The sequence below is a fragment of the Botrytis byssoidea genome, assembly GCF_014898295.1.
Source record: "Botrytis byssoidea strain MUCL 94 chromosome Unknown BBYS_004, whole genome shotgun sequence".
NCBI lineage: Eukaryota > Fungi > Ascomycota > Leotiomycetes > Helotiales > Sclerotiniaceae > Botrytis > Botrytis byssoidea.
In genome coordinates this window covers 925,127-940,836 of record NW_024065845.1, presented here as the reverse complement: position 1 = coordinate 940,836, position 15,710 = coordinate 925,127, and the positions used below count along the sequence as shown (strand labels likewise).

General features: G+C 41.5%; 6 protein-coding genes across 6 annotated transcripts; 2 read left to right on the top strand and 4 right to left on the bottom strand.

Annotated features, from left to right (window-relative positions):
• Positions 1-2,313: 2,313 nt before the first annotated feature.
• On the bottom strand, positions 2,314-4,542 carry EAE97_002382 (uncharacterized protein; the record flags this gene model as incomplete). Its single annotated transcript, XM_038872893.1, has 1 exon — positions 2,314-4,542. The coding sequence occupies one exon, from the start codon at positions 4,540-4,542 to the stop codon at positions 2,314-2,316; it is 2,229 nt and encodes a 742-aa protein (XP_038736099.1).
• A 2,638-nt stretch (positions 4,543-7,180) lies between these two features.
• On the top strand, positions 7,181-8,001 carry EAE97_002381 (uncharacterized protein; the record flags this gene model as incomplete). The annotated part of the gene is made up of 3 exons (XM_038872892.1): positions 7,181-7,349; positions 7,540-7,634; positions 7,765-8,001. 3 exons carry the CDS (start codon positions 7,181-7,183, stop codon positions 7,999-8,001), a joined length of 501 nt encoding a protein of 166 aa, XP_038736098.1.
• A 1,432-nt stretch (positions 8,002-9,433) lies between these two features.
• EAE97_002380 (uncharacterized protein) lies at positions 9,434-10,237 on the top strand (the record flags this gene model as incomplete). Its single annotated transcript, XM_038872891.1, has 1 exon — positions 9,434-10,237. One exon carries the CDS (start codon positions 9,434-9,436, stop codon positions 10,235-10,237), a length of 804 nt encoding a protein of 267 aa, XP_038736097.1.
• A 1,512-nt stretch (positions 10,238-11,749) lies between these two features.
• On the bottom strand, positions 11,750-12,274 carry EAE97_002379 (uncharacterized protein; the record flags this gene model as incomplete). The annotated part of the gene is made up of 1 exon (XM_038872890.1): positions 11,750-12,274. One exon carries the CDS (start codon positions 12,272-12,274, stop codon positions 11,750-11,752), a length of 525 nt encoding a protein of 174 aa, XP_038736096.1.
• A 389-nt stretch (positions 12,275-12,663) lies between these two features.
• On the bottom strand, positions 12,664-12,852 carry EAE97_002378 (uncharacterized protein; the record flags this gene model as incomplete). Its single annotated transcript, XM_038872889.1, has 1 exon — positions 12,664-12,852. One exon carries the CDS (start codon positions 12,850-12,852, stop codon positions 12,664-12,666), a length of 189 nt encoding a protein of 62 aa, XP_038736095.1.
• A 1,205-nt stretch (positions 12,853-14,057) lies between these two features.
• EAE97_002377 (uncharacterized protein) lies at positions 14,058-14,369 on the bottom strand (the record flags this gene model as incomplete). Its single annotated transcript, XM_038872888.1, has 1 exon — positions 14,058-14,369. The coding sequence occupies one exon, from the start codon at positions 14,367-14,369 to the stop codon at positions 14,058-14,060; it is 312 nt and encodes a 103-aa protein (XP_038736094.1).
• Between the last annotated feature and the right edge of the window lie 1,341 nt (positions 14,370-15,710).

Here is a 15,710-nt window from a genome sequence, read left to right as displayed (position 1 = left end):
TTATGAAAGCGGTAACGGCGGTTAATGAATATGAATAGATTGAAAATCACACTCTCTCCATTTGTCGTCTGCTCGCCGACGATATGTGTTTCTATATATGATGTATGGACACTTCTCTTTCCTTGTTGTGACTAGCGCTGAGCAAAACATCTGAGCACATCCGCCATAAAACGTGCATAACGAACTTTGTGGAATGCAACTTATACCAGCCTACGCCTTGGATTGTTCGTCAATACTCATACGTATGGTCATTGTACCTGTTGCTAGGGTATGGATTGGAGGTGTCAACGTAATGGTTCTACTCAAAGCAAGTCTCAAGGTACGAATATGGTGATGGTTCGAATGGGGCATGCATTAAGGCTATGTGATAGATGGATATGAGTATAGGGGAGGGATGTATATTGAGTAATGTACTCGTATATAAAGATTGGTGAGGGAGTAACTCGAGAGTAGGTAGGGGGGGATATCTAGGTAGGTAGGTAGTTAGTTATTCTTGAGGTTTGGACTTAGAAAAGGTATTCGGCCATTCGACGGTACGCGACACTTTGAATATGATAGTATACCCGAGTCTATAATCATCTCTACTGACTCCTTTCCCATTCCCATTCCCATTCCCATTTTCATTTCCATCTCCATCTACAATTTTACGAGATGATTTCAAAATTTCCAAGGGTTTGGAGTTCGTGTACGGTACTTCCATACATACCGCATGTATGTAACCTTGTCTATCCTTGCAATTCAGAGGCATGCCCGCAATTAACCAATAGCCGACACGTTTACCGTTGAGTTCAACCACCGTCTTTTATTTATCACATCATCAATCACTTCATTTCACTCCACACATGCCTCGAGCGTCAAAACTTCAATTCATCCACCACTCCAACTCGCATTCGTGGCTTTCGTCCAACAAGGAACCGGACTAGTATCCTCTCTGAATCCAATCAATCGATTCCTTTCGCAGATGCACAGTCGACGAATAGTTATGATCCATCGATTGGAGTACGCGAATCATTCCTCAAACTGTTGAATATACATTTGTAGGGTACGAGCACCTTCGACTCTCCGATGGCGACTATGCGATGTCAATTATACACAGATTCAATGAAAAATGAGGGAAGAAAGGAGAAAGGATCAACGTCGTCATAGTTACCTAGAATCTTTACACCACTTCACGCAACTGCAGTCGTCGAACATTTGGAGCATACTAGAATTATTCAGGGGCGAGTAATATCTCCCAATGATCGGTACCAATATCTATAACCTTGCATACAGCCTGCGGAGGCACACAAGCGAGTTACTCGTTGGTGTTGTGGTTGCACATGCTGCTCCTTCCTCATGAACAATGCTATATTCCACTGCCTTTGCAGGTCTCTTATCTTGATGATCTTCATTGAGCCCTCCCCCCGCCTCATTCAATTCTACCACAAATCAAAGTCCAATCTGGATTGAATATTGCTGCTATATTAGTGGTACATAGCCTCGGCAGTACACAAGGTGAACTCAACTGGTCTTGCAATACGCGAAGTGACAATACTTACAATTTTGTACATTTTCGTTTCCGGTGAATGGTATATTTATTACAAGCATCAACTCATTGACCCAGCCAACAGATGCAAAAGCCAGGCCATTGGGATAGCCATCAAGGCCCGCTTCGTGCATACGACCCGCTCATTACTATTTTGATCTCTTGTATTCAGACAATAATCTCTGGCCAGGCAAATAGGTATCCTACAGATACTACCATATAATCTCAGCTAATTGCTCGGCATCCTAACATGTGAAATGCCCTTCTTTGCTGCATGTCATCGAAAAGATCTAAGATCTGCACTAATCGTCAATGATTTGCGGTACAAAATAGACATCCCACACCCCTCCCGGTAGTTTATACGATTGGCTCAGTCCTCGGCAATGAGCAGTTTGTTTTTCGAGCAGACTTTCTCAATAATTGCCTTCACGTTAATGCAAAGCTGTGAGGCATCTGCGGGGAAGATGGCGTTTTATCCCAGCAGTATCTGCATATTTATTCAGAAATGGCACTTGATCACATGAATATTTGCAAGCATTAAGTAAAAAACGCTGGATTGAATAGTGGATGAAGGATCACATCTCCGCCATTGGATGATTGATGCTTCTTAAGCCTAAACTATTGTATCTTTCCCGATGATAGACCCCGAAATCGCTCTCTCCTAGAAAAATTCGAAAGAAGTCTCCTGGAGCAATACTATTACCAGAAATCAATTTGGATACCCCAACCATTCATCAGAACCGACCGGTACAAAACCAGTCTACAAGATTACCACGCTATTCCACCAATCAGAGTCCTCCAGTGTTTCCATTGCTTCCATTGCCTCCACTGCCTCCACTGCCACCAAACTCAAAATTGTATCCGAAAGGATACTTGGTCCCTTCCTGGGTGAAGTTCCATTCAGAATTCTGTGAAAGGTTACCAAGACCCTGAGCAGTTGAGGTGTTTTGATTTGCTCCGAATTCTGGGACATATAATCGAGAATTTGGAACAAACAATTGATTATTATTACCGCGCGATTGTCCCTGGGGGTTGGCCATGTTCAAATTGAACAGCTGATCTGTGATCTGACTCAAATTTGCTGGCGAGGATGGCCGACTGCGAGAGATGGTGTTAGGAGGGGCATTGAAACCAATGCTTGTGCTTGGCATTGCAAATGAGCTAGTACTGCCACCATATCGAAGGGTAGGTGTGCTAGGTCTACTTCCAGCGTTTAATGCTTGGAACGACGTCATCTGACTGGGTGTGAAAGGTCTTGCCCGACCACCGGATGGGAATGTAGATTTGCTCTGGGTGGCATGTGGGGATGCAAGTCTAGCAGAAGCATCCGTACCAGACATTGTACCTGGAGAAGTACCAGCCATATTACCAGCCATTGTATTTTGCTGAGTTGGGCGATTGTAGTATGCGGTGACATATGATGGTGGTCCTTGTCTGGTCTCAGGAACGGCTGCTTGAGTTTGATATCTTGCGGGAATGTTACTCATGCTGGTCAAACCTGATGCAGCTTCTCTATCCTTTGTAAGCTGGTTCTTCGGACCATTGGGATTCCAGTTTGGATTGGCAGTTGGAATAAAAATGTCATCATCTTCCTGATCAAAACCTCTGGCGTTGTTAAACTCCTTTCTTGTCTGGTTTGCGATATCATCGAGAACTGCCTGCTCTTGAGCGCTCAACTTTGGCATAATTGGCTTCTCATTTTTCGCAATTGCTTTCATCGCAGAAGCAATTGAAGTTTTCATGTCAATTGGCTCTCCTGGAAGAAAATCGCAGTGGTCAATATCTGATGATACGGGGTAAGGGATATGGCCTAGAGGAAACTCCTTGTGTATTTTCGGATCACCGCCAATTCGTTGCCAATATGTCCAAGAAGTTGGCTTTGCCTGATATCCACCGGGATTATAATTAATAGCGGGGGGCAAGCTATCCCAGTCAGGAATAGGAGCTTTCTTCCATTCAGTGGCAGTGGTATCAACAGTGACCTTCTCACCCGCACCTTTGTATTCGCCTCCATGCAAAAAACCATCAGTATTGGGACTTGAGATATCGACTGCCTTGCCCTTGCCCTTGTAATTTGTCGTGGGTAGTCGAGGATTAGAAGCGTCGACAGCTTCATCGAAAGTTGCACCAAACTTGAAGGCAGATGCGATAGGGTTCAAGCCACTTGTTACTCCAGTCGTAGATGTCGTCTTTTCGAAGATACCGCCGCCTGGTGGCTTACCACCTGACCAACGTCTGACTCTTGGGTGTCTGGAATTGCCAGCGTCGAAGATATGACCAATGCCGTTAATGTTGTATGTGTCGCTGCATTTGACAGTATAAAGTCTCAAAACAGGAACATTTCCTGCCACGCCAAGTTGGATAGCTGTACAATATAGGTCCCAATAGTTGTTCATTGGACCACCGCTGATACAATTCCAGGTCACCCATTGTGCGGATGGATTTGTGACATTGAGCGAAGCATGAGAAGTCGCATCGGTTACAACGCCTTCAATAGCTGGCAGAAAACTGTCCATATCACGTTGACCACAGCGAACGTCGATACGCCGAATCAAATACTTGCCCTTGCCTCTGTGAATAGAGTTAGGATCAACCTCGCGTCCGTCGATAAGGCCCTGTAATTTATTGATCAAATCTTTTAGGTCTAGATTGAGAGTTAATAGAATCGTGTGGTGACTTGTTTCGCCGCCTATCTCATCGTATGCGATCACGTCAATTTCGCGCTCCAAAAGTTCACATCCGGCTCGAATATTCTCCTCACAATATGCATTCAATTCGCGACATGCTTCCTCGTAGGTGAACGGGACAGTGGTGGACATAGCGTGCTTAGTCTGGCTCGACTGATGTGATTGATACGAGGCCACCGAGGATGCGCGGTAGAGGTTAAGGTCTTCGCTATTGTTTGTATTGTCTCGAGACATTGGAACTTCGGCCAAAGGACCAAAACCGTCGCTGGCCGTTCGATGAAGCATCTGATGCAAGAATGGAGGAGTTTCCTCTTCTTCGTAATGATTCATGTTAGCTATTGGAAAGCAAGATTGTTTTTTTAACAATCAAAGAATGTGGGTAGATAAGATTCTCATCAGATCGAGAAAAAAAGTTGTTTGGCAGAAGAGGCTGCGATGCAGAAGGCAATTGTAGGTAAACATAAACGCACTAGCGTATTTTGTTACCATAGGAGAAAGTGAATGTTTATTCTGCCAAGTGGTGTGCCTCGAGCGGTGTCAAAAGTGAAGGTGCGACGATAGTGAAGTTTGAAATTTCTTACCAACAGTTTCTGGAATGGTAGGAGTTGAAGGAGCAACTGTTGTTCTTGTCAGTACGGACAATCAAAAGCTCAACGAGAGGTAGGATATGTACATGAGGGTTGATCTGTAGAAAAATTGGCGTCAGCAAGATAACCATTTTGTTGATGGAGATAAATGTACTTGCCATCGCCGTTGATCGAACCAGTGGAGCGTGCCGAACTAGCAAATCGGGATCTGGCTGATTTTCTGGGGTCAGCGCATGCAGCGGTAGTGAGGTCATGGTTCAAGTGGGACTTCTTACCGGTGGTGTAGCTTTCGTCGCTAGTTGAGCTATCTGCCTTGCTGGCAACGCTCTCCTCATCTGTCCATAGAATATGAAGTTAGTATGTGGCTTTGAGGTGGCAGGCACAGCAGCTCGTGAGTCAACCATTCCCGAAATCTTGGTATTTTAATGAGTGCAGACATTGAAACATCAGTTTCAGGATGCTCGTTCTAGCACAGAGTACTCTTTTGCTGTATACGAGCATGGAAGAGCAAGCAGGTAAGCTTCAGAGGTTCTTGATCATCGATTAATAATTCAATCTCAAAGATCAATGAATCGATGGCCAAAAATCTCTTTACTTGATGAAGTTTGCTCAACCAAGACTCGGTCTATGTGTAGAAACAAAAGCTTGGGGATGGGACGAAATTGTATCTATCAGGTAAGTCTTAAAAGTCTGGATTCATCAAAGCATCTGTTGTTTTGGACTCGAACAATTGCATGAGAATAAAGAGTCTTTTGACCTAATAGAATAGAAAGAGAAAGATAAATAGAATAGGAAAGATGTCTACATACCAGAGGAGCCCATGTTGTTGAAAGATTGTGGAAAATGTATTGAACAAAGTTGTAAAAGAAAATAAAATAAAACAGAAGATGTAAAGAAGAAGAAGGATTGAAGAAGAAGAAGAAGAAGAAGAAGAAGAAGAAGAAGAAGAAGAAAATTTCAAGAGGTAAGTAATAGTTGAGGAAGATCCGGACCCTTTTTCTGTCGCTTAGCTCAGCTCAGCTCGGATTGTCTGCCTGATTGTTTTGGATGTCTAGCTTTTTGACTCAAAGGTTTGAGGTAAGGTATGGGGATTGTGGAGATACTTGGATGGAAGCTGGAACTTGTTTGGGAATATGTTTGTGTTGTTTTGGTTGCTTTGAGAAAGAAGAGAAGGATGGTTGTGGGTTGGATTGTGGGTTTGGTTTTGTTGTGAGATTGTTGAGAATACTCAGTCAGGTTGATGGGTGGGAGGGGAGGATGCTATGCTATGCTATGCTATGCTGGATATTTTTGTTTGGCTACAGGTGGATTCACTGGGTCTGAAGATTCTTTTTGGTAGAGAGATGGAGGTCGAGATGTGGGTTTTTGTTTCTTGGAGGGAGGTGGTTGATTAAGAGTTCTGTTGCTAGAGGCTTTGAACTTCTTGGTTTTTGGTTTTGGCTTTTTTCTTGCACAGGCTGGAAGTCTGGATGGGGATTGGGAGGTCTTGTGTGGTAAATTTCAATGAGTATGTGATAGTTTGATTACTTTCCTCTCTGTCCAGTTTATAGCACAGATCTTTATTGGTGGGTTTTACATTTACTGAGCTTCCTGGTCAGGTTGACATATTTGTTCCCTGACTGAGGGAAAGATCGTTTATGTTTCACTTAACTTTCTAGATTGTTGGAATTGATGGATGTTGACTGCTGGCTCTGCAATAAGTTTACCAGTGCATAAAGATAAAAATTGACTTCCATCATGTAGAATCCAAGGGCATTTATTTCTGCATCAGGATTTGGGAGTGTCAGCTCTGTGTCTTCTGGTCTGTCTTTTTGCCTTTTTGGGACTTGAATGTATGTATTGAATTTGCAATCTTTGAAGTATTGTTATGGTTTTTCTTGGATGGATGAATGGATGGATGGATGACTGACTGGATTTCTAGTTACTACCTAATCTTTTACATGGAGATGGCGTGAGATTTAGTTGGTATGGGTCGACATGGTAGGTATTTTATCATCGCTTCTACCATCTTCACTCCTCTGTCTTCCATCTAGTATCAACATACTCATCTCACAGAATGGATAGTTCTTTTCTTTCCAACATCTTTCTACAGCCCACATGCTAATGCATCTCCAAACACAGTTTAATATCACAATATACGGATGATACACGAAACTCATCACATACACGTTGGCGCACGAGATGCAGTATTTCTTGATTGCTTATTTCTTGGAATAATTCGTTTGATCGAATGGCGTATCCCTCCAGCTTATTCATCGGCTGTTTTGGTTCTTGGTTCGTCTCGATAATTATAACATCAGTACTCTCGCTATTCTTTTCGAATTCCTCCATCGAGATTTTCTTCTACGATATTCCCCATGGTGACTTGATATCCGTCAAACATGTGCGAGATTTATTCACCGGATATATGCATGAAGGGATTGATAGCGCAGGCTACTTGGGAAGTTTGTAGTGCGGCGGGGAATCCTGCTGATTGGACTTGGATGGTGGCCTTTTTAAGTGCAGCTATTGATGGAGAATCCTGCGGAAATCGAAGGGTGGGAATTGCAGGTAGATGTTTGTCTACTCTCGCATGGTGCCAGCTCTTCGTTTATAGCGTGAAGTATCAGTGAAGCTGCCGCAGGACTAATCTACTGCTACTTCTGTTCACAGGAATGCCGAAAGTCGTGAGGGGGCTTCGATATTGATTGGGATGTTGTAAGTTGTCCAACAGAAGAGTTTCAGTGGACGTATACTTCAGCGTGGTTGCTCCGTGTTGTTTGTGATCATAGCGATGAAAACAATCTCGGTCCCGCTCGGAACTTTGCAGTTACTGCACCGGGAGAGCAGCCCGTGGTATGTATTGTCAATATTATCTCATACTATCAGTATGCTGAGACTGATAAGCAATGATCGACTACTAGTACCAAGTACGTACTGATACAGCTGCCCCTGCCCAATTTTCTTCATTCTGAACACACTCCAGCTCGCGAAGGACGAAGAGTATCCCAATTTGCAGCCAGAAACCATGATTATTACCTTTTTTATGCAAGCTCGGACCACCGACAGCGGTCCCGATGTATACTGGAGAGTTTCGTGTCGTGGTATCTCTTGCTTTTCGAAGAGGACCAGCAGCCGCGCCATTGAAGCGTTGAGACTAGCTGTGTGTTGCATCACTTTCATGCAGTATGATGCCGCGATGGATAATGTGTGGACTGGATGATAGCATGATGTGCTTTGATATTTCATTGGTATGATGTGACACTCTTGCCAATCTCGAAGCGAAGATAATAAAGAAATCAATTCTACCTAGTAGATACTGCATGATCGACTGAATTCGTCTCATACATGTTCGGAAATTTGTCTTGCTCATGATCTGCAAGAGCTTGTTTCTGTTCAACAACCCTGTAAATACTTAATACTGCACGATACAATAGGTATGAAGGAACCGGAAAGTATAAAAAACAAGGCGGCACATGTGAGGATCTGAAGAAATCGCTTGGATTACCCACGGCTTTTATAAACAAAATAGATCTGACGTATATTCGTAAGTGTTAAATGTTGCGGCAGTCCTTTAACTGGCCCGATTATTTGGATCTGTAGAAATCTTTTGCCAACTTCACAGCCATGAACTAAGGTCTCAAAAGGAATACCAGTATGATACTAAGGTTTAACTGCAATAGACCTGCTTTTTTTTTCGCACGGTACAATGGAAAATTATCCTACAGCATCATCTACTTACGAATATCAGTGTATCATACAGGAATACATGCTTCGGAAAGATTATCTGTTGCAGACCTTCCGTGTCTCTTCATAAGGGAGGAAGTTTTAATCTACCGAAATTTGAGATGGCCTGTCTAGGACCTATTTATGATTTGATGTATCATTCATGCAGTATCAATGGGATCCCTGCTTATGCTTCTCATTTGAAAGCGCTTGATTGAGCACTCGTGTAGGAGTGACTTTGATCTGGATAGACATTGAGCTTGAGTCTCGCAGATGGCGAGTGTCATGCTTTGGAGAAGGGGTATCATTGCCTGTATTAATTGATGAATTCAACTGAGTGTACGTCCAGATAGAGATTTTGTAACGTTGTATCATTACGTAGGAAAATAGCAACCCCGTGTACAAGTGGACCCTCGGTTATGTACTCCCGAGAAGTCTAAAAGTCTTGACACCCGCGCTAATGAATCTAGTTCAAGCACTAACAGGTCTAGTCAAATGTTGTTTCAACTATATAAGGGAGAACTGTCCCCATGGATTTCCTTTCTCTTCTCTCCACAGGTAGTCACATTCACAATCACAACCTTAATCCTTGTCTTAATTGTAATAAGTCATCTCGACCTCCAATTTATACAATTCAACATATACATCTTCAACGCTTCCTTCCCTCAGTTTAAACCGAAAATTTTACCTGCTCAAGCAAATCGGACATTTCATCCATATAAGATCGTTTGCCAACCTCATTTATTCGCCATTTCAAAGCACAGGAAGCATCCTGTTTACGGACCAAAAGTTGATAGGTTATCTCACCGTAGTTTATACAAAATCCTTTGACAACTATATTTTGAGATATATTCGAGTACCAGGGGAGTGATAAACAACAAGAAGAAGCAGTCATGTTTTCAAATTTGGAATCAAGACTCCGTCGAGCCATGAACTCAAGGAGAGGGAAGAGGGTAACCTGTAAGGAAACGGAGAATAATGGATTATTTCATCGATCCAACAGTACCAGCGAAACAGTGAGAGCAACAAATTCGGATTTAAATACACCAGAACAACCGAAAGCAGATTTAGCTTCTATCGAAGTCGAAACAGTTTCAATAGACGAGAAGAACGAGCAAAAAGCTAGGCCACCCCATACGAGACGTTTATCGCAAGATTATTTGTCAAGAAAACATTTCATTGAACTCGCAGCCGATAAAATTGAACGTTCTCAACAACAATTGTTGGTACTAAAACACAAAGACCCTGCAGAGGAAGTATATCCATCTTTACGTTTATCTAGTGAGCTAAGCATGGATATATATACAACGGGTGATATGATTGAGGACATGAACGAGGAGGAATTAGAATACAACATCAGAATTAGTCAAACAATCCAAACAACTTGGTCTGAACACGACCCGGAATTAAAGACACATCAAGATTGCGACAACCTATGTAGGGAGAGGATAAATGAAAGCAATCTTTCGTACGACGAACATACAATGGAGAGCCGTAAAGCTGCGATCATGCGAAAATTTGAGCGAACAAAAATGAAGTGGGGAGAGAGGGCGGACGACGAACTTCAATTTCTATCTTTACCTCAAAATTGCTTGGGTGTAGCTTTACCCTACCGTTATATTGAGGATTTAATTGCAAAAAGAAAGATTGAAATTCGATTGTTGGAACAAGAATTGGAAAAGAGAGCGGATAATAGGGAGTACGTTCCACATACAGATGCATCCTATCCATAACTGGAAGGAGGAAGAGAGTCCACAAATTGGGAAACGTACCAAGTGCACGACTATCGGTTCCTCGGAAATAATAACGTTTAATGAACCATGAAGTAGAAGGAGCACATGATATAGTATTAGGTGGTGGAATAATATCGAATTTCGAAGGACATGGGTCGCAATTATCTTTGTCTTCGCAAGTCTTGAGATGTTTTAGATCTACGACTAGATGGATATTTAAGCTAAATTATTATGCATGTTTCACTCAAATGTATGTTAAATATAAAACGAGTTTATTGTGGGGAGTATGACAGCGACCAAGGTGGTGGGTAGATAGTAGTAGGGCTGCCGCACATATAGCATTCGGGGAATATCAATGAAATATGCTTAATGACATTTCGCATACCATGCAATGACATAACGGGAACGTACAACTCTTACCTAGTAGTCTATATCAAACTCCTCATATTTATATCTTTCAATCGCAAAGGCGTTTAAAACAACTTCAAGAATCGTTTTAAACACATATCAAAGCCGCTTAAATCATCTTTAAGAATCGCTTAAAACATGTAATAAAAATACGTTTAAAACATACTTCAGAAGGCGTTTTAAACTTATATTGAGAGCGTTTAAAACATAATCGAGAAGTGTTTAAATCAAGTGATGAAGATATTTAAAACGTGAACATTGAAGTTTGTTTAAACCATCTAGATAATATGTTTTAAACGATCATAGATCAAGAGTGTTTAAAAAGTATTCAAGAAGTGTTTAAAGCATTTACCAAACATGTTTAAAACGTATTTGTATTTATAATCGTTTAAAACATCGACTAGAATTGCTTTAAACGTATTTAGGAATCGTTTAAAACACATAAGTCTTAAAATCCGTATCTCAGATCCAGCAACTCCATCATTTATCACCATCTGCACTTCCATCAAATAATATGTACAGACTACACTTCAAACGATCTCCATGACTTGATACTCAACCACATCCCATATCTTGCGGACGCAAAAACGCGGGTAATCTTTGATTTTCTCGCACAATTACTTTCACTTGTTCGATTCGCTACCTTGGTTTGTGACTGCGCGAGTTTAACTTTCAGCGACAAAACTCATTGATTCCCCCAACTTTCTTTCAATTTACTTGAGCTTATTGCCAGGGGCGGCAGTTTCGTCTCCGCGGTCTCCAAATACGGCTTTCCCTTACTCTCCTCAAATGGGGGGGGTTTTTTTTCTTCATTTTTTTTTTTTTCACAAATCAGCTCAATCTAGAGGAGGCAAGTGAGCAAACCAACATATCTTCACTTCAAGATCTAGCAGATATAAGTATATGTGAATGTCTCCAAATCATTTAAAAATAGCCATTGCAACTACAAAATACCAAGACATGAGAATGCACACATCCATGGATCGGTCAACATTAAATCCTTCAGCTAAGCCTAATCTATCCTTGTCTTATGTTCATGCTATGTGGCTGAAATGTTGTAAATTCAAAAATTTGAATATTCAGAGCATTGCCATCAGTACGCTTCTATCCATCATTTGGCAAACTCAGGTTATGAGCATAATCGTCGATGATTTGTTCTAAATCAACCATCACATCATTCTCACTGCTGTAACAAAGTTGAGGAGCTCCACCATTAATTTGCCATAGGAGATCCCAGCCTTGGTCCAATTCAACGAATTCCGCACAGATCTTAAGCAGCCGAGTTCTAAATTGGCTCATATTGGCAAACACCCAGACAGTTGAAATTTTATTCGATCGAGGTAGTGCATCAGGGGCAACGTAGTTGATGGCAACACGAATTTTGGAAATGCGCTGTTCAATGATGGCTCGTTCTGCTTGCGTAAAATTGTTCAGCTGAGTAAAGTCAATACGAAATTCTACTCTATCTGTTATGAGAGTGTATTGCTTGATAGGGTCAAGGATATCATCTCCACCATTCCGTTGAAAAGTAATGGCCAAGATTCTATCTGGGAAGGTTCCACTGTATTCTAATTCTGAATCTATCGGAATGAATGCAGCCGGATTGTTTGCTTGTTGAGGTTGAGCCATCGCAATTGAATCAAATAGACCAGAAAGTGCGAATCTGTGCGGAGATGCGTTTTGTTTCTGGCAGAGATACTGATAAAGAATGAAGAAAAGAGGCCGAGCTCTCATTAAATATTCGTAAGTAGATTGATTGCTGTGGTTTGCTGTATGGACATATAACTGTGGGAGGTGGAGACGTTTGTAAGGCCAAAAATGACTACATATAGTAATGAATGATACAAAATATCAAAGTTGTAGGGCCAAACTATTTGCCAATGAGATATCGAAATCATCATGGCAGTTTCTTTACTCCAAGCAAGGTACATTTGATTAAGGGTGTAAATGGGATTGAATTCATAAAAGAGTGTCTTTTCGGGATAATCTATGATACCATCACAAATTCCGGGTTTCTATCACAGTCTTATATCAAACTCCATGTTGAGGTACTGAGATATCTGCCTGATGATGAGATCTTCAGGGCCTTGTATCCAGTCGCGATCTGTGTTGAAGATGACGGTGATAGTTTTGGTCTCTTCAACATAATTTGCTTCGGGAGGGAAATGGGTGGCCGTAGCCTGAAGGATTGCCTGTTGATCAGACATTGTTGACGGAATAGGTCAGTCAAAAAGTACGGATCCTTGACTCTATCTTTGGTGGAGATGTGCAGATAGGGATCTAACAAGAATTAGACTCGTGTTATATTTTCGTAAGTGGTCTGGATTTGTTAATTTCGACTTGGTTGACAAATGTAAAGTACTTCCAAGATTTGGTCCGTCGTGGTTGTAACCGTCCTTGATCAATTCAAACATAGGAAGCTAGCACTATATAAAGAAGCGCTAACACTTCGCTAGCTAATAAAGTGCCCTCGTAAGATCGTATGATCGATATCAAGGCAGGTTACTCTGTGTGTTTGATGGATAACCAGTATTAGCATAGAATCTAGGGAAATGAGATTGGCCTTCAGAATTCTATTACCGCAAGTGATAACAAAGGCTCCAGAAATCATGTAATTATCAATAGTGAATTGGAGCCACCAAAATAGGTAGTTATAACAGTGCTAAGATGAGAATTATTTGGTTCCTATCAAAACTCAATTAACATACTGGGGATTTGTTTCTCTATTCAATATGTTAAAAGCAATCAAATGAAATGAATCGTATCCACAGAAAGTCTAAAAGTTCTGCCGTTTGTACCTAGTTGTATAGGCAAAGAGTAGTATTGAGCAACTGGGTGAAAATTTGAATACAATGGGATCATCTGCGAGTGTATAAGGAGAAGTTGCATTCATCCTACTGGAGTGTCAAAAATTCGTAGTTCACCATAGATGTTCACCAAAGCCTCTATATAATAGCACATCAGTAGCTCACGTCCATAGTTTGTGATCTATAATTACGACAAAAGCTTGAAGTTTTGGTACGGATTACTTCGCACAGTGATCATTATCTTGAAGCTAAAAACCCAAAGCATAAATAAAGCACATCGTTAAATGACATTGAACCCTCCCAGAAATTGATCCTCTTCATCTCTATCATAACACCAGTCCCAATGTAAGTGCCCAGAATCCTGAAAATTTGACCAGTGGACAATGATCCCATCGTCTCCTACCCATCATTCGGCAATCCCCTTTTGCGAGCATGCTTATCGATCTCACTTTCAACATCTACCCCTTCACTACATGCCTTGTAGCTGCAACAACCCGTAGAATGGCTCTCCTCATATGTGTACGTGAGACTCCAGTGTGGCATCAAATCTGAGAAGCCAGAGGCACATTTGAGTTGCCGAGTACTAAAGCGGGGCATGTGAAAGATCACTTCGACCATATCAAAATTTTCCATCCCTCCTTCTCTGTCGAAGAATAGAAGGCTGATGCTTTGAGAGATCTCTTTGATACGATTTCTGATGGTGTCTGCTCATTTGTAGTAAAAGTTTCATGATCCTCAAAGTGAATCTCGAAAATGATTCTTACGGTCTTCGGGTAGTTCAGTATGTTGTGCAAGACAGCATCTACGGCATCAGATCTCCAGCTACCATGCAGCTCGAAATCCATGTTCATAAAATCTGAGTTTTTGTCGTATTTCACCTCCCTTTTCCTGAATTTGATCTCTTGGGCAGTAGGCATCGTGAGTGGAATTCTTATGAACGAATGATATGGGAATTTGGTATGGTCTTTGTTGAAGATGCCTGTATGAGAGAATAAAAGGAAGTGACCTAGCATATATACATCAATTAGTGATTAGTATTGTTACTGTTCCCATGTTGATATGATTACTGTGCTGGATTTATTTGTGAGGAAGATTAATCAATGTGAATCTACAGGTCTGTAGATGAAAACATAAAGTGGGAGATGGAGAGGTTGAGATGATTGCTGATGAAAATGGAGTCATCAAGATTATTTTAGTGATTCAAGCTCACAGTGTGGGAGTTTGTGGTTTGTTTATGGGGTATAACATTCTCAAGAGCTCCCTCAACACTCTCATATGAGCAAAGATGACAAAAGAATTGGTATAAGATCATTTACCGAGGGTTTGTCTTGTACTGGATTCCTTACAATCATTCTTCTTCATGAAATCATTTGTCAGACACGGATAAACCGTTGGATTGTTTTCTTGAAGGACTTTCATATTTGAAAAAATGCACCACAATTCAAGAAGACTCATCCTTTTGCGCTTTGGCAACCGAGAGATCCAACCCGCGATGCCTATGCTCGAGTACCAAGATGGAGCAGATTTCTGGAGTAAGTGGGGTTCGCTAGCAATTCTTGGCTTGCTGATAAGTTTGAATAATGCAAGGTAGTATTATTGATTTCTTGAGCATCAATTAAACATTGAATGGGAGAATGATAGCGACTTGTCCCGAACTTAGAGATGAATAGGTTGGTTCGATTAACGTTATCTCAGATTGAATATGCAAAAGTCTTTCAATCCTGAAATCCAATGATTGCCGAATGATGCCAACTCACTAAAGTCCCGAAATTCCCCAAAATTACAAGCCCACATGATATGTTTACAAAAATACCCAACACACCCAGTTCAAATCGTCCAACCTCCCAGATCCCAACTTCCCTACCCATTATCCACTACTCATTCCCGAATTAGAGAGCTGCTATGCCTGCGAGGCCGAGAGAGATGCCAACTACTGCGTCGATTATTGAGGGTATTGAGCTGACAGTTGTTGCGGAAGGGGAAGATGTCAATGCGGTGGTAGGATTATGATGTTGTACTCGCAGACACTGGTGTTGCCGCTGAAGCTGCTACTGAAATTATGAGCGAACTACCTGGTTTCGCAAACATTGTACCGAATCCTTGTACGAAAGTTAACGCTCCATAACAGTAATTCACGTCATATGCGCAACACCATGTCCTATCTGAATCAGCTGCGTTGCTTGCAATTACGTTGACTATCGAACTGTTGCCGGCTCAAAAGAATTAGCTATCTATGGCAATATGAGAGCTGCAAGACG